The sequence below is a fragment of the Pogona vitticeps genome, chromosome 4, assembly GCF_051106095.1.
Source record: "Pogona vitticeps strain Pit_001003342236 chromosome 4, PviZW2.1, whole genome shotgun sequence".
NCBI classification, from domain to species: domain Eukaryota; kingdom Metazoa; phylum Chordata; class Lepidosauria; order Squamata; family Agamidae; genus Pogona; species Pogona vitticeps.
The window spans coordinates 44,311,403-44,326,105 of NC_135786.1; the positions used below are offsets into that span (position 1 = coordinate 44,311,403).

At 40.4% G+C, this 14,703-nt stretch overlaps 1 protein-coding gene across 19 annotated transcripts in view; it reads right to left on the minus strand.

The window, feature by feature from the left end:
• The window catches only part of TRAF3IP3 (TRAF3 interacting protein 3), a 45,116-nt gene extending 32,129 nt beyond the window's left edge, over window positions 1-12,987 (minus strand). For 5 of the 19 annotated variants that reach the window (XR_012086262.2, XM_020780639.3, XM_020780637.3 and 2 more), the window contains exons 1-7: window positions 12,196-12,542; window positions 10,267-10,315; window positions 7,840-7,909; window positions 5,154-5,200; window positions 3,820-4,231; window positions 2,237-2,372; window positions 1,809-1,866 (exon numbers count right to left, since the gene is read on the minus strand). Coding sequence is in view for 18 of the 19 variants with exons in the window: in XM_020780639.3 (XP_020636298.3) it covers window positions 1,809-1,866; window positions 2,237-2,372; window positions 3,820-4,231; window positions 5,154-5,200; window positions 7,840-7,909; window positions 10,267-10,315; window positions 12,196-12,211 (788 nt within the window). In the remaining variant the exon portion in view is untranslated. The other 14 variants (XM_078393380.1, XM_020780641.3, XM_072997203.2 and 11 more) reach the window with 14 other exon arrangements.
• Window positions 12,988-14,703: the final 1,716 nt, after the last annotated feature.

Genomic DNA, 14,703 nt, shown 5'->3' on the forward strand with positions numbered 1-14,703 from the left:
CCTCCCCTTTGGTTCGTAACTTGATTCCGCGTTCGCAAGTAGGGTCTATAGTTTCCTATGAGATCGGGTTCATAACCCAAAACGTTTGCAACTAGGGCCGTACGTAAGTCGAGGGCCCACTGTACTAACAGTTTTCTTGCCAGACATCTGCATTGCACACACTGGGCCTAAACTAGATAGGAGACCTGTATTCAGAATCCACTCTACCACCTAATTCCTACAAGATAGTGATAGTGAAAGTGCAGTGATTTTAAAAGTGCATGTAGAGGTGCAAAAGTACTGGGGAGCAGAAAATTCAGCCTCCCCTTCCTGCTCATACTACACTTTCAAAACTGCCTTCACTTCTCTAATCCATTGAGAATCAGCAGAACTTGTTATGAGGCCTGCCACTGTTATGTCTAGGTGTACAAAAGTCTGAGGATCCCTTGAACTATGTTCCTAATTAGGCTCAGGTTATCAGTTCTCCTCTCCCAGCAAGCCACTCCACCTGCTTTTCTGGAAAAAAGGTGTATGGGAAGGATACTCAGTTCATTGCTGCCTTAAAGTTTTTTGATGGAGGAACTGACAGGCAGTCTCATTACCTAGTGTGGTTTAAAGGTGCACTGAAGGACTTCATGCAGTAGGCGTTGATATTCTTATCTAGAACTCCTTGCTTTGGAGGAGGAAATCTTAGCAGTGGCAGTGGTGTTCTTTTTTTTTTGACACATGTGACCCAGGGACTCCAGGCAGCAGGGCCAGAGAGCTGCCAAGCAAACCCTAGCATTTCCTCCTTTCAAGCAGGGCACAAGTAAGGGTCACTGTACATCTGCTGAGATAACCTGCAAGCATCTGCACAGCTCTGAACTTGAGAAGAAGGTTAGGCACTCTGCATACCCGCCAATGGAAACCCCTAACTCAGTACAGAAAGCAAGAGGAGTGAAATTGTGGTAGCCTGTAATCAGGGATCCACAAGGCTTTTTTGATATCCTAGACCATGCAGACTAGCATGATAGCTTCTTTCCACACTGAGAAACACCATCCTTGATGTTGTAAACTATGGTGTTTATCAACAGAAGTGTCTTGCATCAGCACTGTCTCATGCTAAATGCTTCAGTTGTAAAGTTTATGGATGCATGCTATGACTTAGGAAATCAAAGCAGTTTATAGAGCCTCATCAGCACCTGGACAAGCCATCCCTTGGCCTGTGGCAGGAAAAGAAGTGTGCTGCCACCCACCCACCCATCCATCCCCACCATCGTCCTACTGCCGTAATACCACAGGCATGCTTGCAATGATGGCGACTGGCGGAGGTGGTGTCTTCTTTCCCCTAATCTCCTCCTCATGTCGACAGTGTCACTTCTTCTCACCCAGCTCTCTGCATAATGCCTGGTGTGCAGAAGAAGTGACCATTCTGTGGAGGTAGGGAGGCAGCAAGAGCAGAAAGAGGCTGCCAGTGGTAGCATCAGCAGCAGGCTCAGGTGTCGGAGAGTGGAAGGGCATAATAGCTCTGCCATAATCCTTGCTGCCCTGCAGCCTGAAGCAGCCACCTCACTTTGTCTAATGACCAGCTCAGCTCTGAGATAAAAGAAGGTGTTCGGGGCATCCTGAACCCAGAACAAAATCCAAAACACACAGCCAAACTTTGGCTAGTGGTCTGAATAGAAATGCCTGCCTCTCTCTATTCAGAACAGCTAATACTGAATATTAAAGGCCCAGTTTTCTAACTGAACAATATCATGTCCAAGGAAGAATATGACATAGAACTTTTTTTTTTTACAGAATGATTCTCCGAGCTCTGGAAGGGGATATACGGTAACATGTTTACTTACTCTGTCTGTTGGCCAGAATTTTTCTTGACTGCATTGGCTTCATCTATGGTTTGTGTACCTGTGCGAAGATAAATGAAGAGATTTCGTGTTAAACAATGGAAAGTAAAATATTAGTTCTGATAAAATTATTTTTCCTAGCAGCTGCAGGGTCTGGCAAAGATGTTCAGTCTTTAATGTTTCTTTATGTGAACATTTCCTGATATTTGTCATCTTTTCATGGGTAATCTTACTTCTCAAAACAATAAGGAGTAAAATCAATAAATAATTCCTGTTCCCATTTTATTCTCATCCAGAATGAAATATTTACATTTTAAGTATTTTAGCATCAGTGGAAGAACATCAAGAATGTTCACATGGAATAATATAAAATGTAGAATCGAATCAATGGCTGGCTAAATGTAAGCCTGATTTTATACTTTGCTGCTTACCTTTACAGCTTCTGGAAACTTTCACAGTGAGTGGGTTTTCAAATGAAGAGTTCAGGTTCCCATTTGCAGGAGAATCACTAATGCAAGACTTTACAGATTTGAGATGAAGGTGAGTGGTATGGGTATTCCAAGACTCCTGGAATAAAACAATAATTTGTTTATCTTCAGTGTATTGGATTCAGTAGTGAGAAAATAAATATTTGGTTCCAGTAGCATCAGACATACACACAAAAGGGAAACAAAATCAGCATCAAAAAGAGAGTTCTGGTTCGAGTCTGGCCTGAGGTATCACTATCAGAGTTCTGGTTCAAAGTAAAAGACATTCAACAATCTATTTAAAAACTCCACTCAGGCAGCCAGTCACTAAGGGAAAGCTTGCCTGAAGGGAAAGGTCTTTGTCTGCTTTTGAAAGGGAAGCAAAGATGGGGCCAGCCTGGTTTCTTGTGGGAGGAAGTTCCAAAGTCCTGGAGCTACAACAGAGGAGGCCCTCTTGCATGTCTTTTCAAACATACCTGTGGAAGTGGTGGGGACAAGAGAAAGGCCTTAACACTCAAGCAGGCTCGTAAAGGGAGACATGGTCTTTGATATAGGTTTGACTCAAGCTGTTCAGGGCTTTATCGTTAGAACCAGAACTTTGAATTGTGCCCAGAAATGGATCAGCAGCCAGTGGAGCTGCTGGAACAGGGGGCTTGTGTGATCCCTGTGACTAGCCCTAGTTAGCAATTTGGCTGCTGGGTTTTGGACCTGTTTAAGTTTCCTGGTACTTTCCAGAGGCAGCCCAATGTAGAGCACATTACAGTAATCCAGCCAGGATGTAATTAAAGTATGTGTCACCATGGTCAGATCAGACATATCTGGGAATGGGTATAGATGGCACACTAGTTTTACTTGGGAAAAGGCACTCCTGACCACCACTGAAATTTGGGCATCCAGGCTAAAAGATGAATCCAGGAGGACCCACAAGCTGCACATCTGTGCTTTTAGTAGGAGCATAACCTCAAGAGGTAGATTTTGGTATAAGCCTTTTCTGCTAACAGAAGTTTCTTTCTGTTAGCAGAATCCTTTTCTGCCTGCTGATCACAGAGATCTGCCAGCAATGCAATCTGCTGGCAGAAGAAGAGCCCAAAAAGGGGATGGTGAAGAAGCGAGCCATTTTATGTCAGATCCAGACCTCCTGCAATGGAGAGACAGCAGCAACATTACTACAAAATAAGAACAGGGAGAAGGAAGTTCTGATTATTTTAAACACCCTTAGAATGGCAGAAGTTTGGATTCACCACTGCTTCAGCTAGCCTAGTGTCAAGTCAATGACACTCCTTTCCCCACTAAAGGAGAAACTGACAGTGGGTCAATTTAGAAAAGGTACTCAAAGGGCAACTGTATTTGTTTATTTAAAACATTTCTATATCGTCACATATCCAAAGTTTTCTAGGTGGTTTACGAAAGTTAAAATCAGAATTCATGACTAATCTTCTAGCCCATATCAACAGGAAATACTGCAATGGGTCACTGAACTCAACTGGGATGGAATTCAAAGCAACACATTTAGCCCTGGACTTTAATTCCTCCTGCCTTCAAATTACCTGAATGGAAGATGGTGATGATCTCAGATCTGTCTGAGTTGACAATCCCCACAAATTCCCAGTTCTGACCTCAGGAAACAGTGATGCCTCTGTGCTAAAAAGTAGCTGTCCTTCCGTCTCTCCAAGCTCTTCAATTATTATATTCCTTCTTCTGAGAAGTTCCTTTTGTCGGGGGCTTTGAAGTGGCTCCTTGGCCTCTTTGCTTCGATGTTTACCCGTAAGATGGCACATGGTCCTATTATTCTTTCTACGAAGGCACTCATGATTTTCTTGCCAGCGTTCATATTTTTCTTCATAATTCTCAGATCGGGGCACATGCCGGCCATGGAATTTACAAAATCTGGTTGCCATTCTGATTCCACAAGTCACACCAGAACACAACACTCTCCAAAGATACTGAAGAGTCACTTTCCTAGTGAAACCAAGAGACGATAAGGGAGAATGCATATGTTCTGTAGTGTTTTTGTACACAATTTTGCAATGAATACCACTTTGGAATGGAGTGCAGAATATGAAGATCAAGGACACTATCATGGGAGAATACTCTGGTGTGCCTAGAAGAGGAAATTGTTCTCCACTGCATATTCCTACAGTTTAGTTTTCATGTATACATCAGAATATGGAAACACCACAATTTGACCCAGGGAAGAATGTTCAAAGAGCTACAGATCTAATACTGTTCTCCAGTTTTTTGTAACTCTTTTCTAAGAAATCTGAAAAAATTCATCGAAAGGAACAGCTTCAAAAGAAGATTCTTTTTTTTTTTTGCAAAATACCTTATTTTTGTTGGAAAGATGTTCAAATTGCATGCATTCCCCCCAAAAAAAGTGCTTGTTAAAAATCTGTTCAACTAAAATGTGTTGCTCCCTTGAATCCCATTTGTAGAAGAAAGACAAAATAAAAATTGATTGCTCAATCAATTAAACAAATAAATACAAAAATGCACCCTGCTACTGAAATTTAAGACACTGTATGTGATACCTAATAGTAAATATTTTAAATATTTCCCTCTGAAATATTAGAACATTTAAAATGAGGAATATGAATGTTTCATCACTTTTTAATTCTTAGGAACATCAATAAGATGCATTTAAAAAAAAAACAACAAGATGGCTTCTCTCAGATGCTGTCCCCCATTATAGTACATTTACATCTCATTAGGCTTTAGAGCTGTGGAAAGCATGTCTTTAAAAGTTTTTTTTTTTTAAATTTAACAGAGATCTTAAAAATCCTTTGTCTCTTGAGGCATCACCTTGAGCTTAATAATGAAGGCAAATTTCCTTGTAAAAAGAAAAAGGCATGCCACCATATTTTTAAACTCTTGCACCACTTACCTCTTGCAGCAGGATTGATTTTCTGAGATCTCCACAGTCTCCAAAGTCTACTGGATTTAGAGATGCTGTGTTAACATCATATAATTTTATATATTTAACTTTCCTTTGTAGAAAGCATAACAACTGAACTATAAAACCTACAGCTGAAGGCTACAGATGATTTCCCCCCTTCTACTTACAATTTGGCTCTGTGTGTATTTGACTATAATCCAAGTGACATAGGTGGGTTGTCCCACCATTCCCTCAGAAGAATGAGTGCCTTTGTTCAAGCAATGCTTTGCCACCCTGTGTAAATATGAAAAGCTTTATTAACCTCCTTTCCTCCTCAAAACTTTGATGACATATTGCAGAATTTACCTGTTTTAGGGTGCCAGAGAATAGGAAATTTTTTGTGTGTGTGTGTTTCTATCAAAAAAAGACAAAGGGGGAAGGAATTCAAGGGATTTTGAAAAACTCACATCCATGTTATTATTCTTGTTTTACCATGGCTGTTAGCTGTCACATTCCTTGTTACTTGAGCCAGAGGGATAATCCTTGTGTATATTCTAAGCAGGATCATGGGAGCATTCAGGAAAGAATGCTCTTTCAGGAAAGAAGTCTACAAATGTTACTAGTTGGTTTAACAGCAGATCTGCGGGAATTTTTTTTTTGGACCAAAATTGTAACTTTTTCAAGCTTTGCCTTGTACTGCAATTCAACAGCAACACTGTGTTATTTCAGACAATATCTCCCTCAGTGTAACATTTATCTAATGTATCAGTGCAGGACTACAGACCCTTTTCTAAGCCCAATTCAAGATCTTGGTTTTGATTTTTAATAATTGCTATGACTTGGGACAAAGGAAAATGCTTCCCTTGCTCTCATTAGTTTAACTTTTTGCTCAGGTTCTTTTCAGAATCCATCTGTCAGTCACATAAATGGTGAGTGATGGACAACCAAAGAAAGAACACATCTGTTGATGTTCTTCTGGCAGATCAGATGCTGGGTTAGAAAGTTTTGCTTCTCTCAGACACTCTGATCAGTTATATTTGGAAGCAGAAAGAATTTATATTTTCCATTCTTCTGTGTTATTTCATTTTGTTTTAATGTGTTCCATGAATATTGTTGTTGTTGCTCTCTTGGTTTTTAATTTATGTTGGAGGAAAATGTATTGGGATAAAGGTTTACTGTATTTTTCCATTTATAATATGACCCAAAGTATAAGATGCTCCCCTTTTCTAACCCCAAATTAGAAAAAGCAGGGATCAAAGGGCTCCCTTTTTGCTAAGCTCCATGCCTTGGCAAAAGGCAAGGCAAGTGGCTGTCAAAGTGACTGCCACTTTTCTTTGCCTTTTGAGAAGGAATGGAGTTTAGCAAAAAGGAAGAGAGAAATGCCCCCCTTCCTTTTTGCTAAGCCCTGTGCCTTCACAAAAGGCAGTGGTAAAGAGTTGTCTTCCGGGTATAAAAGGATCCTCAATTTCCCCCCCAAATTATTTAAGGAAAAAGTATTGTTTTGTACACGGAAAAATCCGGTATAAAGGGCAGTATATAAATGTGATACATCAGTCAATAAGATACAAAGGCCAGGATCTCTTGCCTTACACCATTGCATAAGAACAATGGTGTAAGCCAGGGGTCTCCAAACTTTTGACAACAAGGGCCACACCAGATATTTTCCAAGTTTTTGAGAGCTGAAGGAACAGGAATGTGTGTGTGCATGCATACCTGCATGCACAGCCCTGCCCACCCTCCACTTGCATGTACAGACACCCGCACACACCCCTGCACATCCCCTGAACACACAGACACACACACATTTGTATTTTTGTTGCACACCAGTGATGTGACTTGGAGCACATCTTAAGTCACTAAAGTGATTTATACCATTTGACTTATGGTGGGTGGTTGTGTCACCTCTGGACAAACTCAATATTTTGAGCAAATTGGAAACACAGTTTTTTATACAACACTTCTCAGAATCATGCATCTATCTATAATGACCAGTGACCATGCTGGCTATGAGATTCTTCAAGCTATAGTTTAAAAAAGTAAGATTTGTAAGCTCTGGAGCAAATTAATGCATTCACAGCAGCTGTCACTGTGATAACGTAGCTCTACTTTAACCTCTGTAGAAACCTAGAACAGCTGGAGATGAAGCTTGATTGGAGCATTGCCATGCCTCATTCACTAAATTTTCTGGAGGATCTGCATAAAATCTTCCTCCGCTCCTAATACTCCCTTGGTTTTCCACAGTTTCCTCCATGTTTTAATTCCTTGAGAAACTCTAAACTGTCAGTATGATTTTTAAAAGCCTCATTTAGAACCAGCCTTTAGTTTATTCAAAGCTACATAGAATAGAATTTAATAATCAATTTTTGCTCAGCATACCAGAGCCTCTTGATACCACAGTGGTATACTGCTATTTAAAAAATAGTACAGAAAAACACTTTTGAGACTTTTTATAGGAGCATGGTGAATTTGATGAAAATAAGAGAGACAGATTCGTGAGTTTGATGATAATAGGAGACAGTGTCCTGGGATTATATAGCAGCATGGCGGAAAGAAACAATGGGGTAAGAGAAAGATGGAGGAAAAGCAGATAGATTCGTGTGACATGGCAATATGAGTTGAGGCTAAAGGCAAATTACTCTGAAGATCTGATGCAGAATGTGCTGATGACATGGGTTGAATCGGCTTCCAATCTTACCTTGATCTGTGAGTGTTGACTTGGTATGACCAATGTGTAGGAATATGTCTTTGATCCGCAGATGCACCGCCTGTTGGGAAGTAAATGTATGGAAGTAAACTTTTCAAGGGATGAGTGAAACCCAGCAGCGTAATTTACTCATTGTAAGGCTGATGATGTCATCAGTCTTGGCAATTTTTCAGAAATTAAAAATTCCTGATATGTCCCGTTCCCCCCCCCCCCCCCCCGCATCAAGACTATCTTGGGATCCGCTGTGGGGAAGCTGTTGGGGGCCGCAAGATCAGAAGGGAGTCTTTAATTTCCAGCAATAGAAACCTCCTACTAGAGAGACAATAGCAATTGTGAAATTGATGAACTTCTATTTGACCCACTCTGTGCAGCTCAAAGAAGCAAGAACATTAATTTAACCAAAGATGAAAGCTAGGATCCATCAGACTGTGAAACTGGTCCTCTTTGCCCAGTTAGTGCTTTAGATTTCTTTTTCTTGAGAATGAGTCCCTCCTGGTAAATGGCGAATCATTTTTAAAACTAAGGTGAGTTCTAAAAGCATGCTGTGATTTATAGCAAAGAATGACTTGGCAGAGGGGCAAGGGAAGTGAAAAAATGTTTAAGTGTAGTAAATCATTGCTAATGCACTGTATCACTTATTAAAGATTTTTCTTCTTTGCCTTCTCTGAAGGGTGGGTCAAGAAACTCCATGCAGCTGAATCCATGTAGGTCATTCTTGATTGGTCCTCCAATACAAGAAAAAAAAAAATAAGCATTTATGTTTTATCCTCTTTAAATCAGAACTCAGATCTCTGGAGCAGTGGAGCTTTCACTTCTTGGCTTATACAGTAACTCTCTTCTCATTTTCAGTGAAGAAGCAAGAGCCACATGAAGCAGTGTGTGGTGGCAGTATCATTATGAATATTATCCATTAAAAACAAAACAACTCCCCCTACATACTTTCTGCAGGTAGAAACTAATTGATGAGTAGACATTGTCTAGAGGGGTGGGGTAAAAATCTAATAAATAAATAAATGAGATAGTTTGTTAATTTATTTACAGAGAGGGATTATTACTAAGAGTAATTATTATTACTTTGGTGTAACTTTTTATTCATGTGGAGAAGCAATAAAAATGTGACTCTAATTACTCTAGAGTGGTATGGTCCACTCTACCTACTCATTATTCTGCTACCTTGTTCTACTGCTGGGACAGAAAACTTATTGGACTAACTCCCCCATCATCTCTCACACTAGGCTGTAGAGAGTTGTTTTGTCTTGTTTTGCTTATATGCCAGATCCCAGATCGGCAACCTAAACTGACAGTACAATTAAAAAACAAGACAATTAAGATATAATACCACAAATATCAAAATAGAATTAAACTCATTGTAATCTACCAGGGTGAATGGGCACATATTTCCTGTTTCTGTTCTACTGTGCCTATATACTGAAATGCTACCCAGAGAGAAAGAACATTACGTTCCAGGAAGAAGTAGGTATTTCTGACCAAACTTGCAGAAAGAAATGCTACAAAAACCATATAATTCTCTTCTACTACATTCCTTGTTACATGTCAATCAGACTTTAGGAGTTCCAGTACAGTATGTCTTGAACTGTGATGAGTAGTTATATGTTGATGAGGTAGGCATATTTCATAGTACAGCCAATGTTTGCCCTAATACAGTTGAGCAACTTATCAAGATAGATTGGTTTTCTGTCACAGAATTGCTTGGATTTCTGTACTGAGGAAGTGCTGCATACATTAATCATGTAGTAAATTGACTAATTTCTCGAATTGACTGAGTGGAGAATGTATTTCCCAGAACTGCAGAGTTTCCTGACCTTGTACACTGCTTGTGGAAAAGTAAGATGACAGTCTAAAAGTGATCTGTGCTATTGTGGTTCACCACAATTTAGTACACATTTAACAAACATGCAAAGGTCCTCATGTTAACAATTGGTCATCTGCTGATTTCTATGTGCTAGAGAAGTGGTCCCCAACTTTTTCGCCTCCACGGATCAGTTTAGCGTGTGTGTAGGGGCATCCATGCGCGTGTGTGAGGGGCTGTGTGTGAGTGGGAGGGGCCATGCATGCATGGGAGGGGCCATGCATCTGCATGTGGGGGGGGGAGGAAGTTTGTCTCCGCAGCCTGGTTGTGGCAAGGCCATGGACTGCGATCGGTCCGCAGACTGGGGGTTGGGAACCCCTGTGCTAGTAGAAGTTTGTCCAAATTTGCCTCCTTGGTTAGTAGGCACAGTTGCTTAATAAAGATGGCCTAAGACCAAGCTGACCACAGGTGTAGTGTAGTACACAGACTCATAGCGGAGTATAGCTACAGGTTACCCAGAGTCCTCCCATTTCTCATTAACTGGCACTTAAAGTCTCAACAACTCACTCTCAGACATTTGAAAGAGAAAGAATGATTTTTTTACTTACAATTGATGATGATGATGATGCCACTTTTCTCCTATTGGATTCAAGGCAGCTTAGTGTTTAAAAAGAAAAAGAAAAAAGAAAAAAAAAGAAAGTAAAATTATTTTTCCCCCAAACAATTTTTAATTTTTATTAAACAAAAACATATAGTAAAGAAACAAAAAACAAACAAACAGATAAAACACAATAATTATACACAAAACAAACTGAAACCAAGTGCCCCCCCCCACTGGGACCAATGGAGAACTAGACCTTTTCCTTTATTTCAAGGATTCCCCTTCCAAAATTGTAATGCTCCTTGCATGGGTGCTCTTCTGTCCCCCTTTATTAATATATAATCAATGAAATCGCCCCAAATTTCTGCAAAAGTATGCCTTTTAAGCACTCCTTTCTTTACTTTAATATTACATGTTAAATTGTCATTGATAGCTATATTCCATATCTCTGTATACCATTCTCTTAATTGAAAATTATGTTTTATTTTCCAATTCTTGGCTATAATTAATCTAGCAGCTGTATATAAAATGGAGATTAATTCTGTAGTTGTCCAATTATATTCAGCCTCATCAAATACTGATAAAAGTGCTATTTGAGGACATCTATATTTCATTTGGTTATTTCTCTTATCTCCCCAAATACCATTTCCCAAAATTTCATTACACTCTCACATTCTCATCATATATGAAAATAAGTACTAGTTTTCTGGCATCCCCTCCTGCACAACATACTGTAGAGTAATTTTTATTTCTTTTCTTTAGTTTCACTAGAGTTAGATACCATCGCCAAATAATCTTATAAAAATTTTTCCTTAATCCTTATAGACCTGGATTTCACTATTCTTAGAATAATGGAAAAAACATTATACAGATATCATATAAAAAACTCATAAACAAGAGCAATATTAAAAATACAACTAAAACATTACATCTCAGATCCATGAGCGGATCTCCTCATGTACTGTATTCAGTTCCACCAAATGGATCAGAGCAGTGGAACTGGGTACAAGTTAATAACCCTGCAGTTTCCCAATTTAAATCAGCTCTTCTGTCCCATGGTCTTGTTTCCTCCCATAGGGCACAGTGTGGTCTCCAGATGTTGTTGCATTGTAGCTCCCATCAGCTGTAAGTAGCACAACCACTGACTGGTAATGCTGGGAGTTGCAGCCTAGCAGCATCTTCAGGGCAACATTTTGCCTGCTTCTGCACTACAGGAAAACTACAAAATGGTGCTCGCTGGATCGTTTACATTTGTGTAGCTTGTAGCATCCCAAGCATGACATCCTGCTCCCTGCAGACCCCTTGACCCTGAATCCAGTAATCCTGGGCAGCAGTTGGGAGTGGGGAGAAGATGGGCACTCCATCACCACACATGATAAAGTCAGCCTTTCTTCTCTTCTAGCATGCTGACTCAGAGATTTCTCTCCCATCCTGGAAACTTTGAGAAGCAAAGCAATTCCCTGAGACTTCAACTGGAGCCACAAGAATCCTATTTTTGCGTGTTTGAACTAATCAGTCAGGTTGTGTGCCATGAGCATTTTCTTGTCAACGGGAAAGGAAAATAGGAAGGAGGAAAATAGCCTCCAGAAGTATGGTAATAATCTCTTCCTCATGCTTACTGTCTACCCAGAAACCCATTAGTCATGTTTGTGTGATTGTTTGCCACACTATTATCCTTTTAAAAGGTTGAATAAGTGTTTATAGTTTACACATTGCTTGTATAATAAAACAAAAAAAAACCCCAACCACTTAAAAATTAAGCTGTTTCAAACTCTATTTCTGGACAATGTTCAATTCAATTTTATTAAACCTGCTTCCTTCCTATTTATCTAGCTTTGCCTCTGCATTGCTTGTACATTCAAAAAAAAAAAAAAAAGTGAAACAAAGAAATTAATTGGCAAACATTTTCCCCACAGATAGCCCAGCAATTGCTTACCTTGCTGAGTGGCCATCTCTTTCAAAGTTTCCAAAATAACATAATTGCTTTTTGAGAAGTTAAGATGGTGAACATTTGCTCAGGTTTTTTTTTTTAGCTCACCAAAACGTGTTTCTAGTTGAGGTCTTACCATGTTGCAGACTTCCTTCTTCCTATTTATGCCAATATGTTTATCTTTAATAAATGCAGTTTGCCCTTAATCTTTTCCCCACAGGCACCATCCAGTTCCCTGGCTTAACCCGTGGAATTAACTGCCTGCTTCTTTTCCAACTTCACCTTGTCAATCACACGGGGAGTGTTTTAAAGACAACGTTCCTTTCTAAGGATTGTGTTGTTTTCTGTGCATTGACAGCTAAAATGGAAGGTTGTTGCTAGCAATGAAGGTCTTACCTTTTCTTTTCTACAGAAGGCCTGGCGTGAGTTCGTCCACATCTGAGAGGCCCAGCTCTGTTGTTGCTGAGGCACAAGTATGAAGATACCTGTTCAGTTATCAGGTACTAACATGCTGTAACTGTCATCTTCATTTGGACAACTTCACTTTGCAGCTCTCTCTGTGTGTGCGTGTGCGTGTTTTAAAGAACAGGAAATGCTCCAAGCCGCAATACTTCACCCTTGTCAGTTCCTCTTTGCTCTCTTTCTTTCTCAAACAGTTTCTTTCCTTCTGTCTGACCCTGATATGACAAAGAGTGGCAGGAAACCTCAAATTCTGCATGCAGGTTCAAGTTATCGTAGTTTGAACCTGTTGCATTAGGACAGTTGGCATTCCTTCCGCTGTCATGGAGACTCTTTGCTAAGTTTATGTTATCAGTTTTGGCACCTTGAGCCTTCTCCTTCATGCTGAGATGTTGTGGCTGCACCCTGAGAATGAGCCTTTGGGGATGAAAATTGCCTGACCTGACAAGAAAATAATCTACATCCATTTGCTAAATTTTAGTGAACTTTGGGGATGAAAATCCCTACCAAACAGGGCTTTGGCTCACAGATCAGCACAGGGAAAATAATGCTAATTTACTCTATGTGACCCAGAGTTGTACTGCGTGCTTGAAATTTTTTTTAAAGTTATGCATGATATGGAATCATATAGAGTTTAGATTGAGAAATGAGGTATCAGATGGCGAAAATGAAACAGATGTTAAATTATTCCCTTAAGTGTCTGCTAGAAGGTTAGATTAAGGTGGACCACATGGAGCCCATAGGAGTACCCAGGGCCCCAAATGCTAAGAATATTTTTATTACTTAAAAAAAACATTTTTGTCTTCATGGCAATGAGGGGAACCTGCCATGTTTTGAAGGCTTCCCATCATTCCTGTTCCCACCTTTCAAAATTTTTGAAGGCCACTAGAGGATGCAAAGGGCTTTTTTTTGTCACAGGAGTGAGGGTGGCCCTCCAAGGTCTGGAGGTGGGTGTGCTCAGCCCCCAGACATCAGGAGACTGGACACTCTGGTTTACAGTAAATGTATTTTTTTTTTGTCAGCTGGCTGGACAACTTAGAGAGTTAGGCATCTGGCTGCAGAGCTAGAGGCTGAGAGGTTCATTCGCCACCTGGGAATAAAGCCCACCTGTGTGGCCTTGGAGAGTCCCAGAAGGCCCCCAGAAGAAAGGAATGGTAAATCACTTCTGAATATTTTCTACCTGGAAAACCCTGAAAAGGGTCACTATAAGTCAAAATTGACTTACAGTGACCCTTTTCAGGGTTTTCTAGGTAGAAAATATGATGATGACACATAGTTGTCATCATCATCATCACCATAATCATTTAGAAATGTCACAGATTGTGTCTGGCATTATTTATGTATTATAACAAATCCAGTTCCTTCAATACTCTTGGTACTCTTTCTGCAGACCTTGGAGATCTGAACTCATTCAAAGCTATGAGGTATTTCTTGCCCATTTGCTTATCAATCAAAGATGGGAGTATTCATATTTGTATACAAATATGAATACCCCCGGACAGGTGGACATAACAAGGGTCCAACTCCCTGGCGCTGGACTGTCCATGCACTTTCCGCTGTTGCTGTGGGCTCCGTGCCCCCTTCCCATCATTCCAGAGCTCGCGGTCTGCGAGCCACTCTTCGACCTTTCAGCGAGGCTCGTCCTCCGGCCTCCTGCCAGGAGTGGTTCACAGACGGCAAGCTCCAGAGCGACAGGAAGAGAGCGCGGAGCCTGTGGCAACGGTGGAAGGTGAGTGGACAGTCTGGTCCCAGTGGGCTGCACCATTACGTCCACCTGTGTGGGGTTATTTATATACGAATACCCCCATCTCTGTTATCAATTTCAAGGTGCAATTTCACAGTGCAATCCTGTGTCCTCCACTTGTACTTCATATTTACTTAGAATGTCATAGACTGGCTTTTGGGAAAAGGCTGAACTAAAGTAGGAATTGAGCACTTCTATCTTTCCGTTGTTGTCTCTTATCGTTTTTCCACCCCCACTGAGTAGCTGAGCCACTATTTCTTTTTTCTGTTGTTTGCTATATACATACCTGATGAAAGCTTTTGGTGTTGTTG